Here is a 19,515-nt window from a genome sequence, read left to right on the forward strand (position 1 = left end):
CTTCTCTTCAACCGAGAATAAGTTGAACTCTAGGTCTTAAGATTTCAGAGATCAAAAGACTCATCTTAGAACCCAACTCAGAAACCCAAAAGGAAGACTCCAACTACTTGCAACCGATATTCCTGGTGATTTCCGAGAGCAGGGGGCTGACATGTGTACAAACTTAGAACTCTACCAGACCCCTCGTTCTGGTACGATTTAGGGACTGATAAATTAAGTCACCCCAAAAGACCGATATTAAGGTTGAGTTTGCGTCAGTATCGCAAACTCTGACCGCTAGATCGCATGAGCAACATTGTTTCCCTGCGAGATAACGGAGTCCCACCGGCCTATTCCCCCTCCACTCCAAGTACCAGGAATTAGCTGTCTGTCCCATCTGCACGTCTTTCTCTGTCTCAAACCTCCTAAACCCTGATCTCTAGATCTGGCAGTTACTGAATTAGTAGGTTACTATTTCATGTTTTGCATGCGTTCAAAATTTGACCTGGAATTGAAGGAAGAGAAAGGCAAGACGCTTCCGAAATCTTGAAATTTGGAGCACGGCTGCGATACTAAGAAAGCAGAAAATGAGGAATTTAGAGGTTTGGCTATGTCAAGATTCGAAAAAAAATTCTCGGGAAATTCCGAAGATAAACATAGTTAGTGCCCATTATACCAGTTGTACCACCCTTCTCCAACACAATCGGATTTCATCGTCGTGAAAGAATTGATGCGTTATAGTGGTAACCTTTTAACATGTAAAAAGCGTGCGTGAGAACAAAATCTCCTATCAGTTAGAGTGGTTTTGTGGTCAAGTTCGTAGAGATCATCCAAACCTTGTCACCTTTGTAAAAAACGGAGTGGATGTCTTTTCTGAGACCAACTTTTTACCCCCGCCCCCACTTCTCTCTGCGCCTTGGGTTCTGTGTAATCCAATAACGGACAGTTTACTGCCCTCAGCAGCCTCGGTAACGGTTATCATTAATTCAATAAAGGGACTCAAGTGTATCAGAGTATCAGTCCTTGTCTTCTCTCCGGGCCCTTTAAAAGGAGTAAATCCGACATTATGGGTTTACCGTGGTCTCATTTGTACCACCTGAGATAGAGGCCATTGACATAATGGCTGAGCGTTAGCGAAGCCTGTCCCTCGAGGAGGGAGAGAGATTTAGTATCTGTCTATCTGTCCACGCGATATCGAAATGATGCATGATGGTGGATGTCACTCCATGGGATTTATTTGAGTGTTAGCATATAATGTTACGAGTACATTGGTATTATGGGTAAGCAGTGATAAGGGCTGGGTAAATACTCAGTGGGCAGATAAATATTTTGTGGGTATATTAATTTATCCGATGGTCATGGAAATACCCAATATGGGGTATTTTAGTTTTTGGGATTTGTCAACACTTATAGATGTTTTGATGATGTGTTGAGAATACAAGGATTGAAACACAGCCATTTGATGCCCTAAATTTATATTAGAAAAAAATGTATTTTCTTAAAAACTAAAAAAAGTAAAAAGGTCGTCCGTGTAGTTGTCGTTACCGGAAACAATGATGAGCTAATTTAAATAAACACTATTCCGGCCAACAGTGGGTCTGATATATTTGTGTGTTACACAACTTGCATGACAACCGGAAACAGTGATGAGGTAATTTAACAAAACACTATCCCGGCCAACAGAAGACGGAGTGGGTCTGATATATTTGTGTGTTACACAACTTGCATGCCAACCGGAAACAGTGATGAGGTAATTTAACAAAACACTATCCTGGCCAACAGAAGACGGAGTGGGTCTGATATATTTGTGTGTTACACAACTTGCATGACAACCGGAAACAATGATGAGGTAATTTAACAAAACACTATCCCGGCCAACAGAAGACGGAGTGGGTCTGATATATTTGTGTGTTACACAACTTGCATGACAACCGGAAACAATGATGAGGTAATTTAACAAAACACTATTCCGGCCAACAGAAGACCGGAGTGGGTCTGATATATTTGTGTGTTACACAACTTGCATAACAACCGGAAAAAATGATGAGGTAATTTAACAAAACACTATCCCGGCCAACAGAAGACGGAGTGGGTCTGATATATTTGTGTGTTACACAACTTGCATGCCAACCGGAAACAGTGATGAGGTAATTTAACAAAACACTATCCTGGCCAACAGAAGACGGAGTGGGTCTGATATATTTGTGTGTTACACAACTTGCATGACAACCGGAAACAATGATGAGGTAATTTAACAAAACACTATCCCGGCCAACAGAAGACCGGAGTGGGTCTGATATATTTGTGTGTTACACAACTTGCATGACAACCGGAAAAAATGATGAGGTAATTTAACAAAACACTATCCCGGCCAACAGAAGACCGGAGTGGGTCTGATATATTTGTGTGTTACACAACTTGCATAACAACCGGAAAAAATGATGAGGTAATTTAACAAAACACTATTCCGGCCAACAGAAGACCGGAGTGGGTCTGATATATTTGTGTGTTACACAACTTGCATAACAACCGGAAAAAATGATGAGGTAATTTAACAAAACACTATTCCGGCCAACAGAAGACCGGAGTGGGTCTGATATATTTGTGTGTTACACAACTTGCATAACAACCGGAAAAAATGATGAGGTAATTTAACAAAACACTATTCCGGCCAACAGAAGACCGGAGTGGGTCTGACAACAGTTACCACTCACTGTATCTACAAAGAGATCTGAGCTCCAGAGCTTCATATCAAATCTTCTCCAGGATCCCTTCAACGCCGACACAAAGGGCCAGTTCAATTTCTGTCAACTGTTTGTTTATTTTTCCAAAGAATTCAATCCATTCTTTGTATATTGAATTTGACTTCTCTTTGCTGCTGTCAGTCTCTTTATCGTTATTGTGGGGATGAATAGAGACGTTTTCAGCTTTTGGAGATTACATGCAGACAGAGATTTAAGGAAGAGTTCTAATTTTAGCATCGTCACCAATCATCGCATTAACACATATTCAATTTACAGAAAAGTAATCAGATATTTACCTTTAAATATGGTTTAATATTTTCAAACTTAATTTATTCTCAGAGGAATTGTAGCTACCCGTTAAAATAATTAATAATGTAATGACACACCATATACCTAAGAAGAGAACATTAAATGTTCGTTCGCAACACAAGGCACAGTTATGCGATATTGTCGTTATAATCCCGTCGGAGTTATGTCTCCTTATCTCGTAATTGTAATAATTAATAATATAATTAGTCGATTGCAACAAATTACAAGATATTCCAATATTATCTTCACAATCTCGAGGGAATGGTTGATGTAACGTCACCCTGTATCAATGGTAGTAGTATACACTACATACACACTACAAATACTAATCCTATAACAACTTGTCTAATGATTATGTTACAAATTTTGTTCTGGATGTTTGCAACTACGTAATATATACAATGGTAGTAGTATACATTACATACACACTACAAATACTAATCCTATAACAACTTGTCTAATGATTATGTTACAAATTTTGTTCTGGATGTTTGCAACTAACGTAATATATACAATGGTAGTAGTATACATTACATACACACTACAAATACTAATCCTATAACAACTTGTCTAATGATTATGTTACAAATTTTGTTCTGGACGTTTGCAACTACGTAATATATACAATGGTAGTAGTATACATTACATACACACTACAAATACTAATCCTATAACAACTTGTCTAATGATTATGTTACAAATTTTGTTCTGGATGTTTGCAACTACGTAATATATACAATGGTAGTAGTATACATTACATACACACTACAAATACTAATCCTATAACAACTTGTCTAATGATTATGTTACAAATTTTGTTCTGGATGTTTGCAACTAAGTAATATATACAATGGTAGTAGTATACATTACATACACACTACAAATACTAATCCTATAACAACTTGTCTAATGATTATGTTACAAATTTTGTTCTGGATGTTTGCAACTACGTAATATATACAATGGTAGTAGTATACATTACATACACACTACAAATACTAATCCTATAACATCTTGTCTAATGATTATGTTACAAATTTTGTTCTGGACGTTTGCAACTACGTAATATATACAATGGTAGTAGTATACACTACACACACACTACAAATACTAATCCTATAACAACTTGTCTAATGATTATGTTACAAATTTTGTTCTGGACGTTTGCAACTACGTAATATATACAATGGTAGTAGTATACACTACATACACACTACAAATACTAATCCTATAACAACTTGTCTAATGATTATGTTACAAATTTTGTTCTGGACGTTTGCAACTACGTAATATATACAATGGTAGTAGTATACACTACATACACACTACAAATACTAATCCTATAACAACTTGTCTAATGATTATGTTACAAATTTTGTTCTGGACGTTTGCAACTACGTAATATATACAATGGTAGTAGTATACATTACATACACACTACAAATACTAATCCTATAACAACTTGTCTAATGATTATGTTACAAATTTTTGTTCTGGACGTTTGCAACTACGTAATATATACAATGGTAGTAGTATACACTACACACACACTACAAATACTAATCCTATAACAACTTGTCTAATGATTATGTTACAAATTTTGTTCTGGATGTTTGCAACTACGTAATGTATACAATGGTAGTAGTATACACTACATACACACTACAAATACTAATCCTATAACAACTTGTCTAATGATTATGTTACAAATTTTGTTCTGGACGTTTGCAACTACATAATATATACAATGGTAGTAGTATACACTACATACACACTACAAATACTAATCCTATAACAACTTGTCTAATGATTATGTTACAAATTTTGTTCTGGACGTTTGCAACTACGTAATATATACAATGGTAGTAGTATACACTACATACACACTACAAATACTAATCCTATAACAACTTGTCTAATGATTATGTTACAAATTTTGTTCTGGACGTTTGCAACTACGTAATATATACAATGGTAGTAGTATACACTACATACACACTACAAATACTAATCCTATAACAACTTGTCTAATGATTATGTTACAAATTTTGTTCTGGACGTTTGCAACTACGTAATATATACAATGGTAGTAGTATACACTACATACACACTACAAATACTAATCCTATAACAACTTGTCTAATGATTATGTTACAAATTTTGTTCTGGACGTTTGCAACTACGTAATATATACAATGGTAGTAGTATACACTACATACACACTACAAATACTAATCCTATAACAACTTGTCTAATGATTATGTTACAAATTTTGTTCTGGACGTTTGCAACTACGTAATATATACAATGGTAGTAGTATACACTACACACACACTACAAATACTAATCCTATAACAACTTGTCTAATGATTATGTTACAAATTTTGTTCTGGACGTTTGCAACTACGTAATATATACAATGGTATTAGTATACACTACACATATTACAAATACCAATCCTAAAACAATGTTTGTAATGATTATGTTCACACATTTTGTTCTGGATGTTTGCAACTACGTAATATATACAATGGTAGTAGTATACACTACACACACACTACAAATACTAATCCTATAACAACTTGTCTAATGATTATGTTACAAATTTTGTTCGGGATGTTTGCAACTACGTAATATATACAATGGTAGTAGTATACACTATATACACACTGAAAATACTAATCTTTTAACAACTTGTCTAATGATTATGTTACAAATTCTGTTCCGGATGTTGCAACTACGTAATACTACAGTAGTATACACAACATACACACTACAAATACTAATCTTTTAACAACTTGTCTAATGATTATGTTACAAACATGCAACTACAATATATAGAATGGTAGTAGTATACACTACATTACAATTTGTCTAACAAACTTGTCTATATTATGTTACAAATTTTGTTCTGGACGTTTGCAACTACGTAATATATACAATGGTAGTAGTATACACTACATACACACTACAAATACTAATCCTATAACAACTTGTCTAATGATTATGTTACAAATTTTGTTCTGGACGTTTGCAACTACGTAATATATACAATGGTAGTAGTATACACTACATACACACTACAAATACTAATCCTATAACAACTTGTCTAATGATTATGTTACAAATTTTGTTCTGGATGTTTGCAACTACGTAATATATACAATGGTAGTAGTATACACTACATACACACTACAAATACTAATCCTATAACAACTTGTCTAATGATTATGTTACAAATTTTGTTCTGGATGTTTGCAACTACGTAATATATACAATGGTAGTAGTATACACTACATACACACTACAAATACTAATCCTATAACAACTTGTCTAATGATTATGTTACAAATTTTGTTCTGAATGTTTGCAACTACGTAATATATAGGCTACAATGGTAGTAGTATACACTACATACACACTACAAATACTAATCCTATAACAACTTGTCTAATGATTATGTTACAAATTTTGTTCTGAATGTTTGCAACTACTAAGTAATATATAGGCTACAATGGTAGTAGTATACACTACATATTACAAATACCAACCCTAAAACAATGTTTGTAATGATTATGTTACAAATCTTGTTCTGGATGTTTAAAACTACGTAATATATACAATGGTAGTAGTATACACTATATATTACAAATATTATAACAATTATTCTATATGTAATAGAAATATAAGTTCAATCACATTTAGGATAGGGTTTGTAAAAATAATTTATTATGAAGATATAAGAAGACAGTAATTATTAAATCAATGCAATGAAATGTAAAATTACGGATCATGTTTCAATACAAGGAAAGGTCGTAGGGTTAGGGTTTAAAAGACCTCTCAAGTCAAGGGTCGATGCACAACTACTGGATTAGCCAAGTGTAATACGGTTAATTTGTAACCCACACGAATGGAGAGAGGATATGGTGGAATTCGATGGCCACAAAGACGGATGGCTGTTTAGATACTGAATGAATGCAGTGAATTGTCAACACATTGAGCAATGTTCCACACGAGAAGACATCAAAGTGTTAGTTTTTACGGACCTCTCAAGCCAATAACCGATAAACGGTGCTGAATCAATGCAGTTGAGTGTAAAAACATTAATTAATTAATCACACGCAATGAGGGCGAATTATGGGTTCCGATATGTGCTAAGTGCAGATGATGATGTTTGAATAGCTGATGAAGGAATGCAGTTGAGTAAGCAATGCGATATTCTACACCATAAGAGAGTAAAGGTTTGGTTCTGACGGATTACGTAAGCCCATGATGGATACACCGCTGCTGAATAAACGTAGTGTAGCGTAAACATTTGAGCAATGTTCCACACGAGGAGAGAGTAAAGGTTTGGTTCTGACGGATTACCTAAGCCCATGATGGATGCACCGCTACTGAATGAATGTAGTGTAACGTAAACATTTGAGCAATGTTCCACACGAGGAGAGAGTAAAGGTTTGGTTCTGACGGATTACGTAAGCCCATGATGGATGCACCGCTACTGAATGATTGTAGGGTAGCGTAAACATTTGAGCAATGTTCCACACAAGGAGAGAGTAAAGGTTTGGTTCTGACGGATTACCTAATCCCATGATGGATCCACCGCTGCTGAATAAACGTAGTGTAGCGTAAACATTTGAGCAATGTTCCACACGAGGAGAGAGTAAAGGTTTTGGTTCTGACGGATTACCTAAGCCCATGATGGATGCACCGCTGCTGAATGAACGTAGTGTAGCGTAAACATTTGAGCAATGTTCCACACGAGGAGAGAGTAAAGGTTTGGTTCTGACGGATTACCTAAGCCCATGATGGATGCACCGCTGCTGAATAAACGTAGTGTAGCGTAAACATTTGAGCAATGTTCCACACGAGGAGAGAGTAAAGGTTTGGTTCTGACGGATTACCTAATACCATGATGGATACACCGCTGCTGAATAAACGTAGTGTAGCGTAAACATTTGAGCAATGTTCCACACGAGGAGAGAGTAAAGGTTTGGTTCTGACGGATTACGTAAGCCCATGATGGATGCACCGCTGCTGAATAAACGTAGTGTAGCGTAAACATTTGAGCAATGTTCCACACGAGAAGAGAGTAAAGGTTTGGTTCTGACGGATTACCTAAGCCCATGATGGATACACCGCTGCTGAATAAACGTAGTGTAGCGTAAACATTTGAGCAATGTTCCACACGAGGAGAGAGTAAAGGTTTGGTTCTGACGGATTACCTAAGCCCATGATGGATACACCGCTACTGAATGTACGTAGTGTAGCGTAAACATTTGAGCAATGTTCCACACGAGGAGAGAGTAAAGGTTTGGTTCTGACGGATTACCTAAGCCCATGATGGATGCACCGCTACTGAATGAATGTAGTGTAGCGTAAACATTTGAGCAATGTTCCACACGAGGAGAGAGTAAAGGTTTGGTTCTGACGGATTACCTAAGCCCATGATGGATACACCGCTACTGAATGAACGTAGTGTAGCGTAAACATTTGAGCAATGTTCCACACGAGGAGAGAGTAAAGGTTTGGTTCTGACGGATTACCTAAGCCCATGATGGATACACCGCTACTGAATGAACGTAGTGTAGCGTAAACATTTGAGCAATGTTCCACACGAGGAGAGAGTAAAGGTTTGGTTCTGACGGATTACCTAAGCCCATGATGGATGCACCGCTACTGAATGAACGTAGTGTAGCGTAAACATTTGAGCAATGTTCCACACGAGGAGAGAGTAAAGGTTTGGTTCTGACGGATTACCTAAGCCCATGATGGATGCACCGCTACTGAATGAACGTAGTGTAGCGTAAACATTTGAGCAATGTTCCACACGAGGAGAGAGTAAAGGTTTGGTTCTGACGGATTACCTAATCCCCATGATGGATACACCGCTGCTGAATAAACGTAGTGTAGCGTAAACATTTGAGCAATGTTCCACACGAGGAGAGAGTAAAGGTTTGGTTCTGACGGATTACCTAAGCCCATGATGGATCCACCGCTGCTGAATAAACGTAGTGTAGCGTAAACATTTGAGCAATGTTCCACACGAGGAGAGAGTAAAGGTTTGGTTCTGACGGATTACGTAAGCCCATGATGGATGCACCGCTGCTGAATAAACGTAGTGTAGCGTAAACATTTGAGCAATGCAATGTTCCACACGAGAGAGAGAGTGTAAAGGTTTGGTTCTGACGGATTACCTAAGCCCATGATGGATACACCGCTGCTGAATAAACATAGTGTAGCGTAAACATTTGAGCAATGTTCCACACGAGGAGAGAGTAAAGGTTTGGTTCTGACGGATTACCTAAGCCCATGATGGATACACCGCTGCTGAATAAACGTAGTGTAGCGTAAACATTTGAGCAATGTTCCACACGAGGAGAGAGTAAAGGTTTGGTTCTGACGGATTACCTAATCCCCATGATGGATGCACCGCTGCTGAATGAACGTAGTGTAGCGTAAACATTTGAGCAATGTTCCACACGAGGAGAGAGTAAAGGTTTGGTTCTGACGGATTACCTAAGCCCATGATGGATACACCGCTGCTGAATAAACGTAGTGTAGCGTAAACATTTGAGCAATGTTCCACACGAGGAGAGAGTAAAGGTTTGGTTCTGACGGATTACCTAAGCCCATGATGGATACACCGCTACTGAATGAACGTAGTGTAGCGTAAACATTTGAGCAATGTTCCACACGAGGAGAGAGTAAAGGTTTGGTTCTGACGGATTACCTAAGCCCATGATGGATACACCGCTGCTGAATAAACGTAGTGTAGCGTAAACATTTGAGCAATGTTCCACACGAGGAGAGAGTAAAGGTTTGGTTCTGACGGATTACCTAATACCATGATGGATACACCGCTGCTGAATAAACGTAGTGTAGCGTAAACATTTGAGCAATGTTCCACACGAGGAGAGAGTAAAGGTTTGGTTCTGACGGATTACGTAAGCCCATGATGGATGCACCGCTACTGAATGAACGTAGTGTAGCGTAAACATTTGAGCAATGTTCCACACGAGGAGAGAGTAAAGGTTTGGTTCTGACGGATTACCTAAGCCCATGATGGATGCACCGCTACTGAATGAATGTAGTGTAGCGTAAACATTTGAGCAATGTTCCACACGAGGAGAGAGTAAAGGTTTGGTTCTGACGGATTACCTAAGCCCATGATGGATACACCGCTGCTGAATGAACGTAGTGTAGCGTAAACATTTGAGCAATGTTCCACACGAGGAGAGAGTAAAGGTTTGGTTCTGACGGATTACCTAAGCCCATGATGGATACACCGCTGCTGAATGAATGTAGTGTAGCGTAAACATTTGAGCAATGTTCCACACGAGGAGAGAGTAAAGGTTTGGGTTCTGACGGATTACCTAAGCCCATGATGGATACACCGCTACTGAATGAATGTAGTGTAGCGTAAACATTTGAGCAATGTTCCACACGAGGAGAGAGTAAAGGTTTGGTTCTGACGGATTACCTAAACCCATGATGGATGCACCGCTGCTGAATGAATGTAGTGTAGCGTAAACATTTGAGCAATGTTCCACACGAGGAGAGAGTAAAGGTTTGGTTCTGACGGATTACCTAAGCCCATGATGGATGCACCGCTACTGAATGAATGTAGTGTAGCGTAAACATTTGAGCAATGTTCCACACGAGAAGAGAGTAAAGGTTTAGTTTTGACGGATTACGTAAGCCCATGATGGATGCACCGCTGCTGAATGAATGTAGTGTAGCGTAAACATTTGAGCAATGTTCCACACGAGGAGAGAGTAAAGGTTTGGTTCTGACGGATTACCTAAGCCCATGATGGATGCACCGCTACTGAATGAATGTAGTGTAGCGTAAACATTTGAGCAATGTTCCGCACGAGGAGAGAGTGAAGGGTTCTGGGTTCTGACGCATTACCTAAGCCCATGATCCATGCACCGTTACTAAATTAATGTAATTGTGTGTAAACATATTGAACAGTGTTCTGTATAAGGAGATGCCAAAACTTAGGTTAGATCCTCTCAAGTTGACTAGATCAGCTAATCTATCAGTACAGTTTATGTGCAGACCTACTGAGCTAGATCCACACAAGGACAGAGTAAATGTTGGGATCTGATGGATCACTCAAGCCGATGATGGATGCACACCACGGTTTACAATATCAAATTACTATAACATCGTTATTTGTTGTTCCTCTATTACCAATATAAAATTCCTAATCTAATTAATGAGTTCTTATGGTCATACAATTATGTTGTGATTGATTTGAAATATTAGATCAAGTAATTAGTTAACATAATTTATTGCAAGTTTATTCTCCTGGTTATTATAGCTTGAGTTTTATGGTTATATTAAAATTTAATCTAATAGTGTGATTCTACTGTAATTGGTTAAATTTTCTGCTCAATTTCAGCAACATTTTTAGAGGTAAAATTTTTATGTCGTTTGCTATGCTAAAATCTCCCAACTCAAAGAATGCCATAGAGTATACCAGTGTTAACATAGACAAAGTAATAATTAAAATGACAACCGTGAAAAAAAACATAATTGTCTTGGTTAGTACGGCTAGTACTGATTTTAAGATCAGTCAGGTCGCTCAAAGTGGTGAAAAATGCATAAATATCGCCTCTATATTATTCATGTAACTTCATAATTGAAAAATATTTTCATGATAGTTTGTACAAAAATGTTCAGGGAAATAATTATTAAATATTTTGACAAACCGTATAGGCTCTCTTAAAGTACAATAATTGAAGTACTATGTTGCATTATAGAAGTTGTAAGATTTTTACGATCGCAATTTTATATCATCATAATACAGTAATGTTTCATTAAGTTTCGATGTAATGCAGAGGAATCCTTTCGTTTTACACCTTTTAGATTTCGGGCTGCGATCTCCTCTATGGTTTTAAACTGTTATTTTCATAGTATATAGTGTGAAAATTTCATTGGATATTCACGTCTATTATGTTTGTGGCTAGATGTCGGGAAGATTGGCGTGGGCATGAAGAGGAGATAAATGATGTTGTGTTTACCGAGTAAATATAGATTGAAACTGTAGTGCCTAGAGATTTCCTATAACTCAGAGTTATTTAAAAATGTGAATGTTGCAATATTTTAATACAGATGCAACAGTAATAGTTTTAATAATCCTTAATTGCAGTTGAATCAATTTCCGTCATATTCATTTGTGATGATGGGATATACTTTCGACCGTTCAAGCTCAAACTTAATACTGTTTTGGACTGCCTGAAGATGATTCACCAAGACTGATATGGTTGCAAATGTATCCGATCAATTTTAGATAGCTCCAAAAATGTTGATGAATACTCAGGTCGAGTACGAGTATAAGAATGTATCACTTTATGCTATGGTTGCAGGTGTAGCAGACCGCTCAAGGTCACCAGGCACCAATTTAAGAAGGTGCTGGACTGTAAGATGAATTTTCAGGTCAAGCAAAAGTATAAGAATGTCTCACTTTATGCTCTGGTTGCAGGTGTACCAGGCCCTGTTCAGACCGCTCAAGGTCACCAGGCACCAATTCAAGAAGAAGGACTGAATTTTCAGGTCGAGGAAAAGTATAAGAATGTCTCACTTTATGCTCTGGTTGCAGGTGTACCAGGCCCTGTTCAGACCGCTCAAGGTCACCAGGCACCAATTCAAGAAGGTGCTGGACTGTATGATGAATTTTCAGGTCAAGCAAAAGTATAAGAATGTCTCACTTTATGCTCTGGTTGCAGGTGTACCAGGCCCTGTTCAGACCGCTCAAGGTCACCAGGCACCAATTCAAGAAGGTGCTGGACTGTAAGATGAATTTTCAGGTCAAGCAAAAGTATAAGAATGTCTCACTTTATGCTCTGGTTGCAGGTGTACCAGGCCCTGTTCAGACCGCTCAAGGTCACCAGGCACCAATTTAAGAAGGTGTTGGACTGTATGATGAATTTTCAGGTCAAGCAAAAGTATAAGAATGTCTCACTTTATGCTCTGGTTGCAGGTGTACCAGGCCCTGTTCAGACCGCTCAAGGTCACCAGGCACCAATTTAAGAAGGTGTTGGACTGTAAGATGAATTTTCAGGTCAAGCAAAAGTATAAGAATGTCTCACTTTATGCTCTGGTTGCAGGTGTACCAGGCCCTGTTCAGACCGCTCAAGGTCACCAGGCACCAATTTAAGAAGGTGCTGGACTGTATGAAGATGATTCGTCAGCTCAAGTACCAAGAGGTCTACGCACAAGAGAAAGTTACCAAAGTCGACAGTTTATCTTTGGTCCTTTCTGGCAAGTAAGACACTTTACACTATACTTGTACTGTTTACGTGTTGTATGTTGTTATTTTTTAACTTGTTCAAAAAACCAGGTATAATTTATGTTTGACCTGAGCATTCAGTTGCGTAGTAACGAACACATTTACACTCTGACGTATCGCATCGTAGATACTTCCCACATGCAAAGTTTTACAAAAGTCTTAAAACGTTTATGTTTTACTTCAGGTGTAGTTCAGACGAAAGATAATGAACACTGGGAGAAAAGAGAAAAGTTGAAAAAGTTGGATTTCACTATATTATGTCCCCGTTCATTAATCATTCGTGCAGTTTCTAATGTAAACGCATCATGCAGGTCAAATGTAATTTTGTTTTACTTACTACCATAACTGTTAGTTTATTTTCACATGCTGTCTTGAGGAATCCTGATGGTAACTTACCTACGCAGACAAGATATGTTCTTAAATAAATTTACTAAGAATTCCACGTTTCGAAATACTGTAATCATATTCTGTGTCAAATTTCGTGCGCGAAAGAAGACGAGCTACATTCATTGAAATATTGATCTTATTTGATACAATGATCTTATTTGTGAGGCTTACGTGGTTGCCATAATGAGTTATGACTAGCGGTTTTTCAGTACACAGTTAAATGTTTAACAGGACACACTATTAAATGCTTAAATGTTTAAGCCTTGCTGTGGAGAGCCATTTAATAATCCCTATTTTAAATCCCGTTCGCACGGGGAGAATTTTAAGAAAAACGCTTGCAGGAATTAAACGCACACCTCTTATAAAAATGTATCCATTTTCTATGAGTAAGTGGTCTTCAGGAAAGGTCTGAAACGAAATATTTTTAAGGAGATGTCGATCCTCTTTTATGCCTCATTCTACCTGTCCTCATGGGCCACTGGCCTGTGCGAGGATCTTATCAAACAGAATAAGGGATCAGACAAAACAAACAAAACAAAATAATACAGTAAAGATCAATGGTACTTTTAGAGAGTTCAATGGTCTCTGACAAGATTTGAACCTGCGCTATCTCTAAGTCAAACTCATAATCCAACGTCTAAGACCTCTCGGCCATCGGCACTCCCATGGCCTTATTAATTATAGCCTTATTACCTCTATTATTGTGGCTTTTTCATGCCGGAACTGCATAGCCAGGCATTTGAACAAGTTAAACGTAATCGTACACTATCCACAAAACTCAGTATAAATATTTCACTGCGCAAACAACAGTAAAAGCATGACATAACCTCTCACGACGGGTAGACATTCGCCGCGAACAGCTGCGATTGGTCCTAATGACGTCACCGCTGCGCGGCTGTCTACTGCGCATCCACTTGGTGGTCCCTCTGCAACCAATAGGAACGTTCTAACCAAGTGCCTACTGCCGCTAGTGTTCCGCATCCCCGAACATCGAAACTGTGACGTACTTCAACGTGATTTTGAAACGCTTCCTTAAAGGTTATTAATTTTGTAAAAATTGCCGGATAGTCGGGCTTCTACTATATATTCGTGCAGTTAACTGTGATATAATCCGCGATCGGTAAAAAAATAAAGTTTCAGAGCACTGCACGGTTTATGCGACATATTCAGACATCGACAACTGTGAAAGTTTGGTCGGAAAACAAGGAAATTTGTTTCACAAAGTACAGTGTTCGATGTAATCACAACATTAGTCTTATCAAACAATACATTTCACGTCACCGCCTCTTTTGTTGGGGCGTGCACAACTTAAACAGTGGGGACCGTCCCCATAATAAATCTGAATTATTGTTACCGCCGTTGTTGGCTCGACATAGTTCTTCCTCACGACTCGTTCCCGAGAATAAGCTAATAACTTTTAAAATAACTTATTTACTGCCCTGATCATATACTAAAAATAGTTACATTACTTAATAACGGCCTATTGAGGGTTTAATAAATAATGAATCAGTAAATTATTAATAATTAATAGATTTAAAAAAATCAACGTTGATTGCATTATCGCAAAACTCTTTATTGTGCCAATTTAGGGACAAAGTAACACTTAATCAAAATATTTACATGATTTTTAACATGTACAATTAATTGTAATATTACAATAACATTAAGCTATATTTTTTCAATTTTGTATTATAACTTGTATAGTCGTTGACAAGAGTCTAAAACAATTTAAAGTATTTTCTTTATCACCATCATTTTGGAAATTTCTGAGTTTTTGTTACCTATACTATTCCCTCTCAAAGTCTATTGCGAAGGACTTGTCAATAATACGGGTGTAATTTAAAAGAAACCCGTGTTCTGTTGGTATTGTACAGGATACAGTTTTATTATTGAGCACTAGCAGTTACCCGCGGCCTCGCACGCAATTTCGTAGGTTTTTGCACCAGTGTGAGGGACTTTGAGAGCACAAATTTATGTAAGGGAGGCGCAAAGGTCCTTTTAGGACTAAGCGCGGGGACAAACCGTCCTTTTCCCTCACGTAATCAAAAAAAGTATTACTCCTGGTTCGAGTGAATAATATATATCGGGCGCCAATGTTTTGTATGCCTTCTTGCCATGATAAAGAAAATATACATTTCTTGAAAGTGTATATTTTACTCCGGTCTTAGTATTTTTTATTCCATAGTTGGGTTTGCCTTTTCCCTATCAAGAAAATATATATACATACACAGCTCTCAGAAGCCTACTTCTTTTAAAAGACAACTAAGATGAGATTTGTAACATTCTTATGTATAGTAAAAGTTTCATGAAAACATTGTCTTTTATACATAATACTTAATATTTGCTAAAATGTACAGTTAAACGTACATTAGCAATTACACTACTTACGTATTTGTTCCGTTATAAACTGAAAATATTTGTAATATTCTTAAATGTTTAGAGCTGGAATTGGTACATTAGTTGAAAAATACAGTCCAGCGAACTTTCACATAACCCAGTTCTTCAAAGGGAGTGTTCGTAGTCAAATTCTGACCATCTTACGTTTAGGATATTTTCTAAGGTAAGATGAGTACTTACCTAATCGCTGAAACGTAAAAACGGCGTGAAAACCTTCATAGAGAATTTACACACTGCAAATGTAAACAAACTGAAAATAGTGGTTAAATTAATTAAACATAGTTACGCTGTCGCAAAAAATATTCAAACAGAACATTTTACAGGCTCCTTCAATTAATATTTCACAACTTTATAGACCAAGATGGAATGTTTCCAATGGGGCTTAATCCAGAGGGATTTTCGAAATTGAAAATAGACCTATATGCGTCCCAGAAAATGTATGAATGTCCATGTAAAATTTCAGGACAATCGGTTGAATAGTTTACGCGTGAAAGCGAAACAAAGGCGCTGTCGCACTTATAATATTATTAGGATTGCGGATATTGTCTATTTTTAACTCGAGGCCTGACTGTGTTAAGTAAAGTTAATTCCCGTGAAATTAGAGCGAGTGAAGTCCGCAGTACGCGATTGAAGTGGCCGTCAGTCCGTGAAGTGCGTCGTTACTCTAGACCTCTGACATTTACACCCGTTTACTTGCACTTCTCTAGCGGGTTTAACCCTCCAACTGGCAGTCATTTTTTCCTGTAGTGGCAGCATGTTTTCGAGCCTCGTGCAAGGGTTTTTTTAAAAAATTTATTAAAAATATAAATTAAAAGTAATATATATAGAAGTATATATATTTTTGTGTTCAGAATTAAACATATAATAATATTAGTATTTAAATTTGGCCTTAAAAAAATGTTGACTAAAAATTTTTTTCCATGAAATTCAAAATTTACATTTTTTTTTTTTTAATTTGGGGGGACCATACCTAGCAAACCAAGTTATAGTAAGAAAACTATAAAAGTGAGATATCCATTTTATGTCAAATTTATTCTAGTTTCAGAAACACATAAGCATTTTACAAATTTATGAAACTATAATAACACTATATAACAAAAAGCAGCGATGCGCATAAATTGTGAAAATAGGGTGTATATGTAAGAGTTTGCTAATAAAAGTTTTACTAATACAGTTTTACTTCAATACATGTTATATTGCATATTTTATTACTCAGAATGAAGTAAACTATACAGCAGTAGTAAAATAAATTCCATAACTTTTTTTTTGAAGAGTCGAAAAAAGTTTCATTTTGTCATTACTCAAAACTTTTGCAAAAAATTTCGAAAAATGTATTTATTCTAAAATATATTTATTTGCACTACTGCAATATTTAAAAATTCACCACACACTAAACACAACACTAAAACACAAATAAACCTACTAAAACTTACTAATAAACACGACTCGTCACATCAACAACTCAGACGGCATCGACAACATGGCGTTCACATCTTTTACGTTCCAAACTACGAACTTGGTACATTGCAACTACAATAAAAAGAGGAATAAAAACTATAGTATTCCTTTGCCTTTTTTTTCGCGAATCCAATGGTGCATGAATCGAATCGATACGTTGCCGGAATATAATGTAATGAGTGATTATGCAAGGGAATGTTTGTTCATCAAAATTTTGATGCACAACAATCATAATTGGGTTGTGTTCATCAAAATTTTGATGAACAACAGTTAGAGGGTTAAACGACAGGATCGCACTAGCACAGCGAGTACGGTGCTTTAATCATATCGGGATCTGACATTACACTGTAACACTGAGTTACATTAAGTAGTATGTGTGAGATCTGTAAATGAAGTAATGAGACTTTTTATGTTACCAAACTGGCAACACTACAACTCTGACAAGTTGTCACTTGTTGAGCCAAAAGGCTGACCAACATTGAGTATTAATCAAATTAGTCTATTATTGCCGTGTAAGTTGTAAACAAACTTCCATATGGGAAAAGAAGTTTTTGATGTGCGTTCCAAAAATGGGAAACTCTACGGAATGGAGGTTTGTAGGGGGTCTTATGGGACGAATTGAAAGAGATGTTGATTTTCCAAAACGCTTCATCATCGTTGACGAATGTTGTACTAGTGAGTACGACCCGGAGGAAAACGTAAGGGTAAAGAATGGCACACTTTCAATTCACGTCGTCCGAAAAAGGCAAGAATGAGCAAATCCAATGTAAAAACCGTGCTGATTTCTTTCTTCGATTCCAATGGCAATGTCCATAACGAGTTTTTGACTGCAGGACACTGTAAATAAATATGTTTATCGTTAAATCCTTGAATGGCTACGGTGTGAATGGTGGACTAGCCATCAAAGACAACTGGATGTTACATCATGGCAATGCGCCTTCCCACACTGTACTCTCAGTTATTGAGTTTTTGATCAGAAAACAATGTTTTGGTGTCTTTCCTCAACGACTCTATTCTCCTGACTTGAGAGCCCGTATCACTTTTTCCTGTTCCCTGAGTTAAAAAGCCACCATATAAAACAAAACAAAATGTCACCGACAAGCTTAAGGACATTGTAGAACTAAAATGTTGTCATAAGTATAGCTTGGAAAGTGGCAGAGATTATCAGTATGAAAGACATGAAACGTTTCGCTGTAAAACAGATCTGAGCTCGATACTTTTAAACGTAACGATTTAGAAGGAAATGTTCGATATTATCAATTATTTTTTCAGCAACAAACACTCTGGAACAGTTAAGATGAATTAAAATGTTAAAAATTATGCAGCCACGCATATCTCGCCATCATAATATACCTTTGTCTTCAGGAACGGCAATTCCCTGAGTCTCTTAACGCTGCTGTGATTATATAGACAAAAATTGAAACCCTCGCAAACCGCTATAGAAACTGTCTAACGTTTCTTTCCAACATTATTTGGGAAAACAGTTAGTATTTGAGTAGATTAAGAAATTATTTTAATCAGTTACGTTTTTAAAAACAATCTGTTTCGATTTACAGAGCATTTGCGCACAGAATATTCTTTACTGGCTTTAATGAAAAGAAAAAAAAAACAAAAAAAAACAACTGTCTAAGCAAAGTGCACATGTAAACAATGTGTGGCTCCATTTTATTTATGAAAAAAAAAATGCTGGATACTGTGGAATTTCCTTTCAAATTTGTGATTATTCAGTGACATACGGCTGGCTACTTTTGTAGTGGGTTTTACAAGCACTTACAAAATTAAAATTTTGTACGAGTGAGAGATACTTCTAGTTGGCTTGATAAAATGTGGAGTTCCGCAAGGGTAAATGCTTGGTGCCGTTCTTATTTATGTTAATGAATTTACTATCCAATACGTATTGCTAATAATGCGATAAGTATGCATTGACGTTGGCGATAATTT

General features: G+C 36.9%; 1 protein-coding gene across 11 annotated transcripts in view; it reads left to right on the top strand.

Moving 5' to 3' along the window:
- Nucleotides 1–19,515, top strand: part of LOC124360855 (popeye domain-containing protein 3-like) — a 166,717-nt gene that overhangs the window by 68,642 nt on the left and 78,560 nt on the right. For all 11 annotated transcript variants that reach the window (XR_006922283.1, XM_046814815.1, XM_046814817.1 and 8 more), the window contains one exon: nucleotides 13,151–13,308. Coding sequence is in view for 10 of the 11 variants with exons in the window: in XM_046814815.1 (XP_046670771.1) it covers nucleotides 13,151–13,308 (158 nt within the window). In the remaining variant the exon portion in view is untranslated. The remainder of the gene's footprint in view (nucleotides 1–13,150; nucleotides 13,309–19,515) is intronic.

Source organism: Homalodisca vitripennis, chromosome 4 (assembly GCF_021130785.1).
Source record: "Homalodisca vitripennis isolate AUS2020 chromosome 4, UT_GWSS_2.1, whole genome shotgun sequence".
NCBI classification, from domain to species: Eukaryota; Metazoa; Arthropoda; class Insecta; order Hemiptera; family Cicadellidae; genus Homalodisca; species Homalodisca vitripennis.